This window comes from Euprymna scolopes, chromosome 7, assembly GCF_053919585.1.
Source record: "Euprymna scolopes isolate OS-2025 chromosome 7, ASM5391958v1, whole genome shotgun sequence".
Taxonomy (NCBI): Eukaryota; Metazoa; Mollusca; class Cephalopoda; order Sepiida; family Sepiolidae; genus Euprymna; species Euprymna scolopes.
The window spans coordinates 112,941,266-112,961,320 of NC_136488.1; the positions used below are offsets into that span (position 1 = coordinate 112,941,266).

Below are 20,055 nucleotides of genomic sequence, written 5' to 3' on the forward strand. Positions count from 1 at the left end.
ATACTTTTCGATTTTTATCGTTTCCCCAATCTAGATCTGAAAACCCTTCTAATTTTAGGGGACTTGTTGGTTTTCTAAATACTAAATTCTGTTCCTTAGTTCCTCTTAAATAACAAAGAACTTGTTTAGCACTGTTTAAATACTTCATTGTCAGTTTTGATAATTTTTGTGATAGTTTTGTTACTGTGTAGCATATTTTGGATCTCGTAGCAGTCATTAATTAGATAAGACTTCCTATCATTTCATTTATTATTGATTATTTCAGATTTTGTGTCTATATTTTTATTAATATCATTTTCGACTGGTGTAGAGCATTTCTTGCATTCTTCCATTCCAAATTTTAATAGGATTTTAGCAATGACCTCGATTCATTTTAATAATTCCTTTTTCATGAGTCAATTCTGTGCCCAAAAACCACGATGTTTTGCTAACATCGGTCATTTTAAATTTTTTATTTAATCTGTTAACATCAATTAACATTGTCACAATTTGATGCAATTAAAATGTCATCAACCCATAAAACCAAAATCAGTAGTTTGTCTTTGTTTAGGGTATATAAACAGGGGGTCAACTGGGCATTGTTTGAATAGTTGTTCTATCATATAATCATGAAATACTGTATTCCAACACCAACCGCTTTGCTTTAGATCGTACAGTGAACTTTTCTTTTTCATTATGAATCCCTCTGTGGGGTAATATAAATTTCAGTCTATTGGAACATTTAAATAAGCATTTTTTATGTCCATTTGATGGTTATTAAGGTTATATTGCAATGCGATTAGCAATAAAATTTTGATTGTCGTTAAGTTTGTAGTTGGTGAAAATGTAGAAAAATATTCTATGCTGTAAATCTGAGTCTCCTTTAGCAACAAATCTAGCTTTATACTGTTCAATGTCTGACACTAGTTTTTCTTGTAAAGACTCATCTTGTAGAAATGGCATGTTTATCCTTCGGGCGAGGTACTACTGTAAAGATATTATTTTCTGTTAAAACATCTATTTTATTTTTCATTGTATTTTCCATTGCTGACAATGTTCTGAATTAATTGCTTCGTTAAAGCTTTTTGGCAATGGAATAGCAATAGTCGATTTGATAATCTTTCAAATTGTCGGTCACAAAAAAATCTGGTTGTCTTCTACTTCTTTTGGGTTAATGTTCGACTTTAACATCAGCATCGTCGCTGTCATCATTATTATTACTCTTGTCCCCTTCAACGGCGACTTCATTGTCATCATTTGTTTTATGAATTTGAGGAAATATTCATCCTCTTCATATGATAAGTTTTTGTCTTTGAAATTAAACATGTCTGTGAATTTTACACATCGGATTCTTTTTATTTTATTTTTCTCTGGAAAAAATACTAAATAGGCTGGGCTATTTTATCATACCCAAAGAATATACTGCTACTGGTTTTAATATTTAATTTGCTCTTTTTATCTAACAAGTTGAACCAAATGCATGCATTCTGAAACAAGTTGAACCAAATGCATGCATTCTGCTTAAATTTGATTTTCTACTGCAGAAAGCTTTATATGGGGTTTTAGATAGTCTTTTGTTAAAGCACCGGTTGCGGATATATGCAACATTCATAAGTGCATACATCCAGAGGTTTTTGGTGAGTTTTAATTCAATGAGTAGACATCTTGCCATTTCAAAAAGTGTTCGCCATGATCTTTCCACAGTTCTGTTTTGATGAGATGAATTAGGGGCTGATTTTTCATGTAAAAAAAACAAGAAACTGGTGATTGGGGGGGGGGGGGTTAAGCAGATAATTAGATATCAAAAATTAAATAAATTTATAAAAGCTTATGATTCAAAATTAAAATTGTTTATTGGGTAGACATTAAGAAATTGACCCCCACCTCTAAATTCCAAAATTTACACATTTTTTTTTTCATATTAATTTCATCAATCATAAACTTAACCTTCAGATTAAAAGAAAAAAATTTTTTTAAATAGTTTTTATGACATATCATTGGGGATCAGTTTTCAGTTGTTCTACTAAATTGAACATGTACGTTGTGACCACCACTAATATTGCAATTCATGTGACCAGTGTTTATTCCCATCTCAAAAAAGAGTTAGGGTAAATTTTTACTTGTTTTCCAACTCAATGATGACTTTTACAGATTTTCGAGTATGCTTTAAATGTCCTATTTTTGCATTGAAAAAAAAATTTCCAAAAATATTTAATTCAAACAAAATGAAATACAAAGTTTAATTTTATAAAAAAAAAACATGTTTTTTAAGGTTATGAGTAAAAACCTTCAATTCAATCGGTCTAACTTTACTGTAACACATTTTTTGTAACATTTTGCAAAAGGTCCATTCTTAGAGTGGGCATTTTCTTATAGTTGAGATTCTTTCAAGCGAGATGACATAGATAAAATAGATTAGATGAGAGGGATGATAGAAGAGGGTTAAGAAAGTTTCCTTCCTAACCCCTTCCCCCCACACACTTTTTTTTTTTTTTGACAAGAATAAACACCAGTTGCGTGAGAGTCGCAATATTTTTCTCGTGATGGTCACAAAGTATGTGTTCAATTTAGTAGAATGCTATAATTGAAAACTGATCCCCAATAAGTCATTAAATTTTTTTTTTTTTATCTGAAAGTTAAGTTTGTAACCGATGAGATTAACATGAAAAAAGAAATTGTGGAATTTAGAGGTGGGGTGAATTTCCTAGACGTCCGTTTATTGTGTGACCTTAATAATAGGTTTGTAATAAATATTTACTTCCAATGTTTTTTTATTGTTTTTTTTTTTAGTTTAACTTATTTTAAACTGATATAAATTATGTCATGTTGAAATTTGTACAAATTCCAACACATTTCAGGTGAAAACAAAGTATCATGTCGAAATATATACAATCATAGGGTGCTTTTGTTGATAAAGAATCTTTTAAGCCTACGCATTTCAGGTATGTCGAAATAAGTAAAATCGTATAGTGCTTATGTTGATTAGCGATCTTTTAAATGTTTTCATGTGAAAATATTATTGCCTACTTACATGTCATGTTGAAATTAGTACCAATTCTAATGCATTTCAGGTGAAAACATCATTACCTACAAATTATTAGTAAAAATTCTAATGCATTTCAGGTGAAAACATCATTACCTACAAATTATTAGTAAAAATTCTGAAGCATTTCAGGTGAAAACATCATTACCTACAAATTATTAGTAAAAATTCTAATGCATTGCAGGTGAAAACATCATTACCTACAAATTATTAGTAAAAATTCTAATGCATTTCAGGTGAAAACATCATTACCTACAAATTATTAGTAAAAATTCTAATGCATTTCAGGTGAAAACATCATTACCTACAAATTATTAGTAAAAATTCTAATGCATTTCAGGTGAAAACATCATTACCTACAAATTATTAGTAAAAATTCTAATGCATTTCAGGTGAAAACATCATTACCTACAAATTATTAGTAAAAATTCTGAAGCATTTCAGGTGAAAACATCATTACCTACAAATTATTAGTAAAAATTCTGAAGCATTTCAGGTGAAAACATCATTACCTACAAATTATTAGTAAAAATTCTGAAGCATTTCAGGTGAAAACATCATTACCTACAAATTATTAGTAAAAATTCTAATGCATTTCAGGTGAAAACATCATTACCTACAAATTATTAGTAAAAATTCTAATGCATTTCAGGTGAAAACATCATTACCTACAAATTATTAGTAAAAATTCTGAAGCATTTCAGGTGAAAACATCATTACCTACAAATTATTAGTAAAAATTCTAATGCATTTCAGGTGAAAACATCATTACCTACAAATTATTAGTAAAAATTCTAATGCATTTCAGGTGAAAACATCATTACCTACAAATTATTAGTAAAAATTCTGAAGCATTTCAGGTGAAAACATCATTACCTACAAATTATTAGTAAAAATTCTAATGCATTTCAGGTGAAAACATCATTACCTACAAATTATTAGTAAAAATTCTAATGCATTTCAGGTGAAAACATCATTACCTACAAATTATTAGTAAAAATTCTGAAGCATTTCAGGTGAAAACATCATTACCTACAAATTATTAGTAAAAATTCTAATGCATTTCAGGTGAAAACATCATTACCTACAAATTATTAGTAAAAATTCTAATGCATTTCAGGTGAAAACATCATTACCTACAAATTATTAGTAAAAATTCTAATGCATTTCAGGTGAAAACATCATTACCTACAAATTATTAGTAAAAATTCTAATGCATTTCAGGTGAAAACATCATTACCTACAAATTATTAGTAAAAATTCTGAAGCATTTCAGGTGAAAACATCATTACCTACAAATTATTAGTAAAAATTCTAATGCATTTCAGGTGAAAACATCATTACCTACAAATTATTAGTAAAAATTCTAATGCATTTCAGGTGAAAACATCATTACCTACAAATTATTAGTAAAAATTCTAATGCATTTCAGGTGAAAACATCATTACCTACAAATTATTAGTAAAAATTCTAATGCATTTCAGGTGAAAACATCATTACCTACAAATTATTAGTAAAAATTCTGAAGCATTTCAGGTGAAAACATTACCTATTTAAATTTTTACTGGTGCAACCAGATCAGGCTGTCTGAAGATGGTTCCCTGACTCAAATACACCTACATTAACACCTTTTTTTTTTTTTTTTTTTTTAAACTCTTTACACAACTAAATCATGTTCTGCAAAGCTCAAAACAAAAACAGCCCCCTCCCTGCCTTTTTTCTTTTTCCACTCCCACTTCCCTACTGGCTTCCTAACTCAAAACACACCAAGAACATTATAAAGCCTTTCCCTAACAGAGCTAAATAGTGTTCTGCAGGGCCGGGAATAAAAACAACAAAATCTATTACAAGTCTTTAACTCTACCCATATCCAACAAAATCAATAACTCGGAACCCATGAGTGGATATAGAAAAATGTAAACAACCTGAAGTATAACTCCCTCCACCTATTTTTCTTTCCCTGTCGGTAGGGTACCAGAATAAGCCGACTGCCCCCTGCAGAGGGTAAAAATCCCTCAATGGGCCAACCAGTAAGCTGTGGATTGTTACTGCACAAGGGTTTGAATCTTAGTTTAACATTTCTCCTATTCCTATACTACTAATCTATTAAGAATTTTTAACCATATCTTAATCTGTCTTTTAAATTAGTATTACTAAAAAAATTTATTTTTTATTTATTGATTTTATTTATTTTTATTTTCTTTCCATATTCCATGCTATCTACTTGCTTGAAACTTTTCTCAGATTTCCACCTTGGGTGTCATCTTGTTTAAGTTAGCAAAATATATATATATATATATATATATATTGGAAAATATGCATCTATTTTCTAACATTCATTACCTATCGAAAGAGTTTGAATGTTTTAAAATTAATATGGATAAAGAATTGAAAATTATCCTTCTAATTAAATACAGGAGGGAAATATTAATACTACCTGCCGACTGTTCCAGAGAACACACTTGACCCTTAAGGCAGACCCTCCCTCTTACTGCTCTCAAATAAATTACAGAAATAATTCATTTGACATGGAGACACTAGTCTGTTAGCTAGACCACTATGGGTCGCTCAAAGGACACCAAGTACATGTGTAACTTCAGTGTGATGGACCTGTACATGTTAGGTCATCCATCTAAGAGAAGGAAAACTCTGATATTAAAACTGGGAGCATGAGGCCTCTTCAGTCATGGTCGACAAGCTTTCTAGAGCTGGTGACTTTCATAAATTCTCCAGTTTGTGATCTTAAATTGCTTTAGATAGGCTATATCTATTGCAAACTTACCTGGCAGGTCTGAGTCAGTCTGTTCCACTATCCACAATTTCTTTCTTTCTCTCACAAACCGAGCAAATTCAGTTTGCTTGTATACTACTTGTGCTCACCTGGCTGGTCAGAGTCAGTCTTGTTTGAGAGGTTGAGAGTATCTGATTGATAGTTTGTTTGGCTGGTGTTTCCAACTGATAGGAGCCCTAATCTTTGGTAGCACTTAGAATGGCTGCTCTGTCATCAATTGTATAATATTGGGATAGTTGTAGTGTCATGTTGCACATAGAAAGGGACCCTGTTGCTATCTTTGGTTGGCTTTAATGAGGCCACAGCTTTCTAAGCAGGATTTGGATTATGAACCATTTATGTGTGTATACTTACCATCAAAACTGGCCCACTTTGCCCAACACTCTCCCTCCTCCAACCTGAAATTAAACAAAAATGTAATGAAATGACAACCCAAAGAAATATCACGATCAAACCAGACAACTACCCAAACAAAACCAATTTGCCTTCTCCCTTGAGGTTCGCATTCATGAATATCCGTAGGCTTAGAAGTAATCTAGATGATGTAGAGTTTTGCTTCTTAATAAACTCGCCAGATATCTTAGCATTAAGTGAAACAAACTTACACTCCTCAATCCCCTCTAACTACTTTAACATGACAGGATACCTCTCTCTGCCGTAAGGATTCAGATAAATATATGCATGGGCTTGGAGTCTATTTCGTAGCATTTCCTCCTTAACTAGAGAGCAACATCTTGGATCAGATGACCAGGTTTTTAAGTGCTTTTTCATCACTGCGTTATTTATATTTTTCTACCGTTCTCCCTGTAGTCAGGACTGTACCCTAATTAATCATATATCTAATACTATAGATGCAACACTCTCCTATGATAGTAACACTCAAATACACGTTTGGTGAATTTAATATCCACTATAAAAATTGGCTTGGTTTCTCAGGTTGCACAGATTCAGCTGGTTGCTGTACTTATAGCTTCTCTATAGCCGATTCCCTTATAGAGCCATGTTTCTGACCCGTCTCCCAGATTGTGAACACCAGCAGGCTTCACTTCTAGACCTATTCCTTACCACAGTACCCGAGAATTCTGTGACTAATGCCCACAGTTAACTTGGAAATGCAGACTATCTAATGGTATCAATAGACATCACACTTTAATTCCAACACAAAGGTGAAGAGCCATTTTTTCTCTTCCTGAACAGTGTGTGAATGAGACTATTGAATGGTGTAAAACAGGCATTGTAGCACATGTCCCCACGTTATTATAGTAGGCCCCACTACAGATTGTGCAGCTGCCATTGCACAAAGACAGCATGCATTCTGCCAGTTCATACATCATAAGTCAAATACAAATAGGCAAACATTCATAGATGAAATTATTGTAAGAGAGAAAACTTGTGATTTTTAGAAAATCTATAATAATGTAGTGAATTAAGGGCAATCAACAACCAGAAGGTTGCATTCACAGCAACCAAGAAGGTAGAACTGCTTGCCCAGCAATTCATCCCCAACTTCACTTTAGAGCCAACAAACAAGTCTCTCCGAAATTTCTCTATGCAAGCCATACTTGATCTGAAAATCATCCCTTCTCATGTCTGTGATATCATAAAAACTTAGACACCTCCAACGTATGTGGGTCTGATCTCATCCTTGCTGTACTAATTAAGAAATGCTCAGCTGAGCTAACCTCTGTACTTTCCAAGATCTACAACTTGCTGAATCTTGCTTCCATAATAGCTAGAAGATGGCCTCTGTGGTACCAATGTACAAGAATTCTGGTGAAAGGACTGACCTTCTCAATAATCACCCTATAGTTTCCTCCCTCTCTTCATTAAAATCTTTGAGACCTTAATCAATCAAGCACTGAACACTACCTCGTAAAAGCTAATCTTCTTTTTAACAAACAGTATGGATTTAGGCAATGTTGTTCTACTGGAGATATTTTAATAGTCATCTCTGAACGCATTTACCATGTACTAGATATGGCGGGTGAAGCCAGAGCTGTAACCCTTGATGTATCCAAGGCCTTTAACAGTTTGGCACAAAGGGCTGCTAAAGAAAATTAAATCATATGGTATAACTGGACATATACTAAATATAATTAGATTCTTCTTAAACATCCAGGTTGTCATTGATGGACATACATCAAAACAGCATAATATTAATGCAGGAGTGCCTAAGGAGTTGATCCTTGGACTACTATTATTCCTAATATTCATTAATGACCGACCTTCCTGACAATATTGTGTCTGAGCTGCGTATATTTGCTGATGATACAATACTCTATAACATGCACGAGGGAACAGCAGATGTACACAAACAATGGTAGAATCTTTAGAAAATGACCTCCAGACCGTAGTGGAATAGAGCCGTAAATGGATGGTAACATTTAATGCTAGGTTCTCCAACTACCAATATCCATAACAGATAACAGCCTGCCTGAGAATTCTTTCTTTAAACTCCTCTGCTCAACATTCACAGGCAATATGTACTGGAACAAATACATTGAGAAGGTTGCTGCAAAGAAGGTGGGTTCTCTCTATCATGCTAGAAGATTACTCACACCTGATAGTAATAAAACTACCATTCGCCCATGCCTGGAATATTGTTGCTACATCTGGGCTGCTGCATCTACCAGTAGTCTCTCCCTCTTGGATACGGTCCAAAAAAGAGTCTTCAATCTAATAGTTCCTACTTAATCAACTAAGCTCGAACCCGTCCCATCGCTGCAATGTTGCGTCTCTGTGCCTATTTTACCAATATTTTAATGAAATGTACTCTGAACTTGTTGCACTTATACCTCCTCGTATATATCTCCAACAAACCCGCTTAGCAATAAAATTAAACCCCATCACTGTTGAGGTAAGCCCTCAACAGTGAAGGAGAAAGCTTTTTACTTTTAATAGTTTTTTTTTCCTTTGAACAGCTAGACTTTTGAGTTCCCTTACTGCTACCTGCTTTCCTGACTGTACTGATATGTAGAAGTTCAAATGTAACATAAACTAACATTTTAATTTTTCCTAGGCATGGTCCCAAATAGTAGCTCCTTATGGGTGAATGTGAGTAAAAAAATAAAAAAAAACTTAAGAATGTAGTTTTTCTCATAACATTGCCTATGATAGTTCATAAATGACTAAACCTTTTCTTTTTAGGTTACCCGCGAGTCTGGACCCCCACATATGAAAACTTTTGTGACACAATGCACTGTGGGAGACTTTCTTACAGAGGCTGAGGGTAACAGCAAACAAGTTTCCAAGAAACGTGCTGCAGAGTCTATGCTGGAGGAACTGAAAAAACTACAACCACTTCCTCCCACAGCTGCACGTCCTAAAGCAAAGTCTACTACAAGCAAAAAGAAGAACAGGAATCTTATAAAGGTGTGTTATCAAGACCAATTACAACAGGTATTTCAAAACTCTGATTATGTAAATATTGTCTGGCCTTCTTTGTTGTCAAGCATGCTTTTCATCTAGCCATAATAGATGCACCACCAACAGGAAATCAGCATTTCAAAATATTAAGTATTGCAAACTAGTTCGCGATCATATGAGTCTAATTTACTATAAACATTTCATATGCATCACTTTTTTGTTTCTCTCAACACTACTTCAAATTACCTCTCTTGAAAACTGAATATGCAAATACCAAAATAGACACAACACAAAAATCTGTTTCAGAATTTTTAAACATGAAATACTGCAAGTTTGGATGTGAAAGTGAAATTTGAAGCATTTTTGTTTTTTATTGGTTTTGTACTTGATCATTGAGTAGAATGCTTTAAATATACCAAATAAAATCAAACTCGTTATACCAAAGTGATTTCCTTCAGTTTTTGAAGGAGAAAACAATTTTATTGCTTAAATACCGCCCTGTGTTGCAACTGAACAGACCAAACCTTCGACAATATACATTCGGGTTAGACCCTCGTCATAATCACATTGGTGTTTGCTCAGAAATGTACTAGCAATCTCCTTTCGTATTGTCTTCTGCAGTCCTGAACGTGTTGCCTCAGAATTGTGTGAATGAACATTAATTACAGTCACATTTTCGGATTTCTGTATTCGCTTTCAAAAAAAAAAAAAAATATTCATTCAGAAAGAAATACAAATATTTAAAGTTTTTGTCTTAATCCATAGATTTTCAATATGGCCCATCTCATCAAAGAGAATGTTTTTAGCAAAATAATGTTTATAGGTAATCTTAGCTATTTAGCACATAGATTTATAAACTAAAAAGCTTGCATGAAAAGCCTAAAAGAAGTTTTAGGTATAAAAGACCTATTTTTTAAATTGTATTTTTATTTATTTTTTTGTGGAGCAGAGGATGTTAATCTATAATTATACCAAAATATGATTTTTTTTTTTTTTATAAGTTTGGACAGATTAGTGGAGGAAATATTTTTCATTTGTCAATAACAATAGTGAAAATAGGTTTGTAGACATTAAACAAGTTTGTTGTTAAACTTTACAAGTAAGGTATTTTGCTAATGTTACTTTTTTATGGAAAATTTAAGAGGAAGAGGAGAAAGCCTGCCAGCCACTCTTTCCTTTCTTCCGATTTCTTACATATGCTTTATAGTGGGTGCTTTAAACCTAATAAAACATGTAACTCGTGTAAATGCTATAAAGCTCTGTCTGAAAAGTCATCCAACATTATATATATAAGTGCAAACCAAAATATTTATTTGATTCACAAAACTGATACAGCTATCAATATGTGTGTGTGTATATATGTGTGTGTGAGAGAGAGGGGCACCTAACAACTCAAGTGTTTAATGTTGGTGATTAGACAAGAATCAATCTTTTAATATAATATGTATAATATGTAGCCTTAAAATATAAATGTTTAGGCTATATTAAGTAAACTTATTTCTTTTCTGAAACTCTTCTAATTACTGTTGATTAAGACTCAAATTTTTAATAATTTAAATGTAATTTGAAAATTTGAACAGCCATCTAGGGTTTATATTTCGTCAGATAAATCAATTATTGGTTAAAATTTATATATCAACAAAAATGAAAGATATTTCTTAATAAATTTTTTTTCTCGAAACTCATGAAAACGTTAAAACAATTATTCATAACCCTTGGAAAAATATGGTTTGTCTTTTAGAGGGACTTAAATATCCACTAGATGGACAGAAAAATGTCTCCTTAAATGGGCAAAAATGCATTTTTTCACAAATATCTAAAAGCATACTTGTTAGTTTTCCAAATTCAACAAGTTCTTATTAATGCTAGGTTATATGACGCAAGTAATTGCAATCACAGGATGACATGCTTTCTTTGCTTTTTAGTTGGCATTGAATTTTTCAAGTAGATTTTTATTGTTTGAAAAATGTATGGTTTTCTGAAATTCAAAGTATTGGTATTTATTTACAAGTAATGAATTGAAATGTTTTCTTTTTTTTAATCAAAAGGTATTTCCCTTACGATAGTTTATTTAGAAGTGATCATTTATTTTTATTGTGGGACATATAAAAATAATTACTGCATTTCTATTCAATACTGTTTTGACTCAACTCTATTTGCAAATGTTTATTATTGTTGATTTCTGTTGGTGGTGATATCAAAAAAGCTTTTTAAAGGAAACATATCAAAATTAAAGAAAAATCTGTATGATGTACATACCTGGTGATATCAAAATATTTTACACTTATTTGACACCGCAAAATGCTTGGCCTTATTTCTTGGCTATGACAATAAACACTCTCTTTCTCTCTACCTCATCAACAAGTACAGTTTCTTGTCACTTAGCTTCACATGACTAGTCTGGGCCACACTTGTTTAAACAGGTTGAGGATACAGATTTGGCAGCTTGTCTGGCTGTTGTTTTCAACTGGTAGTACAGGAGCCCTAATTTTTAGGTAGCACTAAGAACAGCTTCTCTATCAGCAGTTGTGTAATATTAGGATAACTGCAGTGCTATATCGCAGATGGCAAGAGACTTCTGGTGGGCTTTCATAAAGCCATAACCCCATAGAAACTTATGCTATAAATCTCTCTGGTGCAACCATAATTGGATATTGAATGTAAGGGTTATGAAAGAAGAGAAATAGTACTATGTAAATCAGATTGCCACTTTCTTTTTTGAAGGCTTGGTAAGGTATGTCAGAGTAAATGTAGAAAATGTGAAAAGAGGTGACTGCTTTTTGGAAACGTACATGAAGGCTTAAGGTATTTAGAGTGTAAAAAAACAACTTCATAATGATCATTTATTACAAAGATGTTTTCTTTTCTCTTTTACTAAATCATGTCTTGTCAGATACCTGAACAAGTTAAGATTCAAAGAAATATTGGGAAGAAAAATCTGAACAGAATTTCTCCTATAGCAAAGAACTTTTAATTAACTTCCTTAAAAGGCTAGAATTACCCAGAAATAGAGGATCATTAAATTTTTGTAAAGGTGGAACATTACATTCAGGTTGGAAAGTTTGTCTCAATTTCAGATTTTTTGTCATTGACACTTACATCCCTAACAGAAACATTGAAATGATTTCATAACTGGTAAATAAACAACAATCAATGAAAATGTGAAAGCTAAACATGTGAAAAGATTAAAACTTCAGTATTTTATTCAAGATTAAAATTATACCATAAAAGATAAACTAAAATAGTTTTAAATAAAAAAAATAATCATAATTTTGATTAGTCAACTTTTCAAAGGAATAATATTAGATAAAATTTGAAAACAAAAACTAAAATGTTCAAGTAATGTCAACGAATTCTGCTTGATGTAAATAGCATCCAGAGTACGAGTGAAAAGATGACTTAATAGTTTTTCATTTTGTTTTTGTTTTTTCACTGGGGACTTTTGCACGATTTTGATAAAACAACAAAAAATAATAAATTAATGTTTTTGTTTTTTGGGGTTTTTTTTTTTTGCTTCCATTACTTTAAAATAAATTTAAAGCTGAAGCTGTTTATTGATGTGTAGTTTCCTATGCATTTTGTTTGCTTCATGTCAACTATTTAAACCTTTTTTTTTTTCTCAATATTCTTGTTTATGGTTATATTTTTACTGCTTTTTTTTTTTTTTAATATGACTACTTTTTAGAAAGTGTCATTAATAATTATCAAATGCAAATTAAAACTGATTGCCACAATGTTAGATTGAAAATCAAATGTCACTTATAATATTTGTAAAATTAATATGTAACTCTAGAAATTTAAAGGCAAGAATATTAAAAATTAAATCCACCACAAAATTTGATTTTATATTTTTGTAACAAATTATTTAAGTAAAAAAAAAAAAAAATAACTAGTGTAGACAATTTTAAGAATAAACTTGATGAATTCAGAAATAATTATAAAAGATTAATTTACCAGTACAGTTTTGGAGCCTATCTGATGATGTATTTTAAGATGATTATATATATGTATATTCTTAGATTATTTGTGATATTGTCTGCATTTGTATACTTAAAACATTTGAATGCAAGATGCAATAAATCAAATTTTTTTGAATTGGAAAGAATCATTCAAATCTAGAATCAACTGTAAAATCTTAAATTGGAAACAAAATTTTGCAGATATAATGTTATGTAAAAAAAATAATCATGTGGTAGAATGATGAAATCCAAAACTTTTGTAACTTTAATTTCATTTAGATTTAAAATGGGATTATTACTCAGACATAAATAAATAATAAAAATTATGGATCAAAATAAAATTCTATAAAAACATTTAAAATAACATTTTCTTAACTATTAATCTATTATAATTTTAAACCTACCAGCTGTTTTTTAATTTACCTATATCTTAGATTTTATGATAATGAAAATACTTAATAATTTATTTGATTTACCTTTCCAGTGCCATAAAATAAAAACTGTTCAAATTCAGTTTCCTGAGTAAATAAGCATTTTTCATTTACTCATGTTTTTTGGGGTTTTTTGTTTTTGTTTTTTTCTCTCTCTCTCTCTCTCTCTAATTTCAAAGTACTTGAACTTGTAATACATAAGGATGATAAAATGTTTTGGATAATCACAGATTTCAAGGGGGTTCTGCTAAAATTGTAAATTTAAAAACCAAAGCATTTTAAGTCCTCAAAATACAACTGTTTTGTTTGGAAATGAATATACTTTCAAATGATTTATATGAATGTACATTGTATACTTGTATAAGAGTTTTTAAGCAAGGGTACCTTGCTTTTATTAAGTGATAAAAATGTGAACATCATAAAATGGTGTTTTCAGTAAGGTTTTGTAAAGACTCCTGATTTGTAAATGCTCATACCGTGTTTGCATTAAGAATTTTGACATGAAATTTGGAAACTAACCAAAAGAGACGTCACTTTTAAGTTTGGGGTGTCTAAAATACTTTTGACTACTCGTTTGTTTCTTCTTTTTTTGTTGTGTTAAAAGACAACTTCAACATGATGAGTATAGAAACCCACTGTCAAGTAAAACAATCTTTTTGCTGTTTTTATCCATTAATAGTATAAATGTATGCTTTCTTTTGTGATAGCTATTTAAAATGATAATACATGGAAAAAAATCGTTTCTATTTGAGTTTAGGTGGAAGACTGTCTTTTATTAGTAGCAGCAGCAATAGCACAGCTATAAACAAGCCTTTTTTTCCAGAACTATTTTTTTTTTTTTTTTTTTTTTTTTTAATTGAAAATATGAATATAAAAAAAAAATGTTCTTGCATGTTTAAGTTAGTTACTTTGTTATCAGAACATAATTGTTGTATAGGGGTCCATATTGAGGTTTATATATAACGGGAGTAACAACAGTGATGAAGGAGAGAAGACATTTATACCTATTACAGTTCTGTGATGCTTGAACCGTAAATATAGGTGTCAAACACCCTCTTAAAAAATACCTCTAACTCTAGATACAAGGGGCAAGTTTCCTCCTAAAACCTTCTTTAGCCCTGACAATAACGCTAAGTCCAAGTGGCAAACTCTCCACCAAATAAAATTCCTCTATAAGCTACATATAAGCATCTAAAAAAAGAAAAAAAAAATGAGCAAAAAAAACCAAAAAAAAACCAGGTCCTTAAAGAAAAGTGCACATGATTTATCTCCCATAAAAAATAAATTGGTCAACCGTCCTAAAATGCTAGAATGGTCTCGAAATGTTGAATTATTTCACATTAAATTTATGTGAAACTAACTCCCACTCTAAAACTGCTTTTGTTTCTATCAAGTTTTCAGGATGTTCACATAATTTCCCTTAGCCCTATCATTAACCCAAAGTCAGAGTGGCAACCTCCCACCCTTTCATAATTGCACAAAGACCTTCTTAAAACCACACAGGATGTATTGCCCATAGAAAAAAAAAACAGGATGTATTACCCATAGAAAAAAAGATGGTTAACTGCCCTTGAATGCTGGAATGACTCAAAATAGGGAATCATCTTACATTCTAAAATAATTTTTGTTTATCTTTCATTAAAGTTTTTCAAGGTATTCAAACATAATTGCTTACAAAGGTAAAATCACATATCTTGGAGAAGTGATCAGATGGGGAAGAGGGTTAAAAAAAGGTGTTAATCTACAACAATACCATAGAAACCTTGCAACATATTCATTTTTAAACAGTCCTAGATTTAGAGTTCAGTTTCTTGTGCATAAAATGCAATACAATTCAACTTTAAGTTCTCAAACTTCTTTTAATGAATACATGGCATTTTTAAGGAATTGCAGCATATTTATGTGCATTTACTGCAGATTATTTGGAAACCATTCATTTCTGGAGATTTTCGATGGCATATTCTGATTCTTTGCACAAAAATACTTTCTATTTTTTTTTTTTTTTTTTTTTTATCTGCCATTTTACAAATACCTGTAATGAAGAACATAAGTGTGATAAAGGCCAATTGCTGCATATCACACATGGAATGATGAAGATGCTATAAAAAAATCAATAAAAGATGGAGAATAACACGTTAAACACTCTACCCAGATGCTTGTTCACAATATGATTAATTGGCTTAGAATATGAATTCAATATGGGAACTGTGTATTAAAATTTAACCATTTTAATGCAATGGTGTATAAGAACATTCATGTGACACTTTGTGCTAAGCATGTAATACACAGAATTGTTGCTGAATTATTTAAAAGAACATTGTGACGACCTCTCCCCTAGATTTCTGCTTGATGTTCTCTAGGTAATTAGGAGAGAGTTAATGGAAGGTCGCGCCAAGTATCATTCCGTTATTCCCTCCTCCGTCAGGTAAGATTACTTGAATGGGGTATGTATATTCAATCTTTGACTTGGAACGATACTTATAGGCTCAGGGTAAATTTGTAGGTGGGTGAACATGATCAGATCTCGTGGAAGAAGGAAAGAAAGGACAAACACATCATTGTATGTACATATATACAGCTTTCCCTTTTTATTATTTTTTCACAATGTATAAAAACGAAGTCATAAAAACAGGAGAAAGAAAAATGTTCCAGCCAGCTGGCCATAGTTCAATTTGGAGGTTAGTTCATCTCCTCCACCCCTTCCCTTTTTTTCTTATTTCAAATCTGTTTTGTTTTGTTCCACCCTTTTTTTTTTTTTTTTTTTTTTCACACATGTATCAACCCTTAGATGCCCGAATGGGTTAGTCTCACAAAATACAAGATATGTCCAAGAGAAGTAAATCCTATATATATATATATTTTCTCTCCCCTTATTTATTATATGTATATATTTATTTGCAATTTCTGCCCCCTTTTCTTTTCCTCTTTTTTTTTTTTTTTTTTTTTTTTATGATATGTAGTGCCGGAATAACATTATTTTATTTTTTTATTTTTTGTTTTTGGCGACAGCCAGCGGGGATAACAGTTTATATCAATAACAGAAATTCCGACTCACCTTCGCAAAGGGCTCTGTTTTTCTTTTTTCTTCTTTTAACCATTAATTTGAGCTAAACGTTTTCTCTTTTTTCATCTTCTTTTATCGTTGATATTCCATCAACGGAGTCGCGCTGTATCCTATAGTTATATATATATGTTTTCCAATATATATATATATATATATATATATATATATATATATATTGACGTCCATCATCTTTGGAAACGTCTCCGCAACTGCCCTCCAAAGTTTTCCGATTTTGGCCCCTCAATTTCGGCGCCAATATTTTTTTTTTTTTTTTTTCCTCCCATCTTATTGGTTCATTTGGATCGCCTGATTTTCCTTTCCGAATCGGGTGATCCTTTCGCTTCCTTTTATGTGATCATCAGCATCATCATTTTATATGACGACCATCATTTTATATCATCATCATCGTCCAGTTAAGTTCATCTGTTTTTTTTTGTTTGTTTGTTTTTTATGTACATATATACAATTACCGTTACAACATTCACAAACACCAGAGTTTACAAATTTGAAAAAGTTGTGAATCTGAGTCAAGTTAATAATAAAAAATAAAATCTCGTTAAGAAGCTCAATTTCACTTTCTTTTCTTTTTTTTTATATATATAAAGAATCGCAAATTTGTAAAAAATGTAATGCATTTTAAAAGTAATTTCTAATTAAAACCTTTTTATTTATTTTATAATTGACAAGCATTTATTGTTTATGCAGTTTATAGGATAGCAGAGAGCACTCCTGCATTTTGCAGGAATGAGCGAGGACGTCCTGTGTACTTCTGTTCCAGACACTGAATTTCTTAATACTTTTAAAAAATCTTTTTATAAAATTGAAACGTTGCTTATGGACGTGTTATGCAAACATGCTCGACCAATATTTTAGTAAAAACCTTAAATACAAAATATAATTGTAGGGTTTTTTATTTAATTTTATTTAAAAGGGTGTGGTTGGTATAAGACTTCATTTTCAATTGCATGATATATATGTACAAACACACACACCACATATACATACAAACATGATGGGTAGAAACTCTCTAAAGTTCTTTCAACTATATCTCATCAGAAGAAAATCGATAGTATAATTCAAAATAATATTGACGCAAATAAAGAGCACTGAGGGGAATTTGAAGTGTCAGAACCGATTAAAATAAACAATTTAATTAAACATCCATGTAAAAAAGAAAAGATTAAAATAGCACCATGTGGGAGCAAAAAAAAAAAATGGGTTTGGCAAAGTTCTCCAAAGAGATTTGATGCTTTTTGCTCTCCTGTTGGTATAAGGAATGTTTGCGAATGGCAGTAGACAGATTGTAGAATTTTAAAATGATTTTTGGAATCTATGTAATCCCTCAAACCACTCTTTTATACTTACTGAGAGAACAAACCAAAAGTTGACCACTAGCAGAGTCCAAAGTCACAGAAGGAAGATTCATGGATCCTGCCCTTCCCTGTTGGAGAAATATTAGAATATGCTAACTCTGTCTGTCTGTCTGCCTGCCTGTCTGTCTCTCCTCCATCATCATCATCATCATCCTCCTCCTCCTCCTCCTCCTCCTGCAGAGGGTAAAAGCCTCTCAACGGAGCCAGCTGTTGACCCATGATGTCTTAGCACGGGATACTGGTGGCTGAGCAAATTGTGCCCAGGACGTTATAAGGCCATGAACCTGCAACACACCACTTTGGTTTTTACTTGGACTAGTAATCTGTTAATTATGTCTTGATCTTAATCTGACAAACACAACATGCTCCCCACATCATACAAGAAAGAGATTTAGTAGTGGCTGAAAGATCAATCCACTTGAAGAACAACAAACCCAACATGACTGGAAAACATTTTTTTTTTTTTTTTTTTTTTTTCCTAAAAAAAAAAAAAAAGGCTTAGAAATATGGGTCCGCCAAAGAGTGAATATACCCCTCTTATATTCCTGTTGCATTATGGCATATGGTTTCCTCCAACATTTCTCTTATAGGGCTCCGTAGTGGGTGGGCAGCAGGCAAAAAAATGAAAGAAAAATAATTCATTAAACTATGTACAAAAAATCATGCCTCTGAAAAAAAGATCTCATTCCAAAGTCTCTGATTCCGATAATGAAAAATATGACAGAATTCCCCAAATTCTAAGTTTTTAGAATCCCTAGGGAAAAAATGTATTCAAAATTATTTATTGGAAAAATACAAATAAAATACAACTAAAAACAGTAAAAAAAAAACAAAAAAAACTAAAGAGGTTTACTATTGAAACAGAAATATACATCCCTAATCCCCTAACATGCTTCAAATGCTAAAAATTTGGACATCAGAGACAACTGTAGAAGTTAGCCTATATGCACCAAATGTGACTTAAAAGAACAAAACTATGATGAAAAAGAATGTCATGAAATATATTAATTGCCAAGGAACTCCCCCAGCTTTCTCCAAAACATTTGAACGAGGAAAAAAAGGAAATCCTAGAAATAAAATAGAAAAGAAATATAGCCCAAAAAATAATTCAATCATACACTTTAGACAAATTCTATACAAAAGCAGTAGAAAAGTTAACCCCAAATAGATAAGTACCATGAACTTATTGAAAAACTAATATGCCTAGAACCAAATGAATGGCCAAACTTTCAAACAAATTTTGAAAGACTACACTACCAAAAAATAGAGAAAGCAAGACCTGAAAAAAATTTAAGGGTAATCTCCTCCCAAACCAAAACCTCCTCTCTTAAAAACCAATGTTTCAAAGCTCTACAAAAGCAAATAGGAAATCAGAAAAACCTTCAACTATACCAAAGAAAGCAAAACAATTGAAACAAATATGTGAAATGACCATTAAAATAAATCCAAATTGTTTGATGAAATGGAAATAAAAAGTACAAATGAACAAACAACAAAACCAGAAATAAGTCATCAATCACTGTCAAAGTAAGGAAATAAACAAAATGAAAACAAAACAGATAGGTCTCAGTTAAACTCAAAGACCAGAACTTTAAACAACAAAAGCAAAACAAAAGGCCTAAAAGATAACTAAGAACAGAAAATGAAATGGAAAAACTCTCCTTTTTTAACATTCCACAAATAATGCTCATCTTACACTATCAAACTCAACCCGAAACAAAACCCTGAAACATTTGAGGAAATGATTATAGACAACCAAGAAACTCAAACAAATACAGAAAAATAAAATCCAAACCACACAAATCACAATAAAAATGACTAAATAAATGTGCCTAAAAAAACAAACTAAACAAATTAATATTACTTCTTTCAAACCAACTCTCTGGTGTAATTTGTCTACAAGACAGTTTCCTTAAATAATGTAACATATTGAACACTAAAAAATTATACTGCATAGAAGAAATCTACACCCATAAACATGACTCAAAAAACATTCTGTGGAACTGCCATGGTCTAAAATCTAATATAAACAACCTACTACTCCTCATA

General features: G+C 31.5%; 1 protein-coding gene across 1 annotated transcript in view; it reads left to right on the forward strand.

The window, feature by feature from the left end:
* LOC145280332 (double-stranded RNA-binding protein Staufen homolog) overlaps positions 1 to 20,055 on the forward strand; it is a 263,575-nt gene that overhangs the window by 165,339 nt on the left and 78,181 nt on the right. Inside the window, exon 8 of the mRNA XM_080132102.1 lies at positions 8,961 to 9,212. Within this exon, the coding sequence (XP_079988228.1) occupies positions 8,961 to 9,212 (252 nt within the window). The remainder of the gene's footprint in view (positions 1 to 8,960; positions 9,213 to 20,055) is intronic.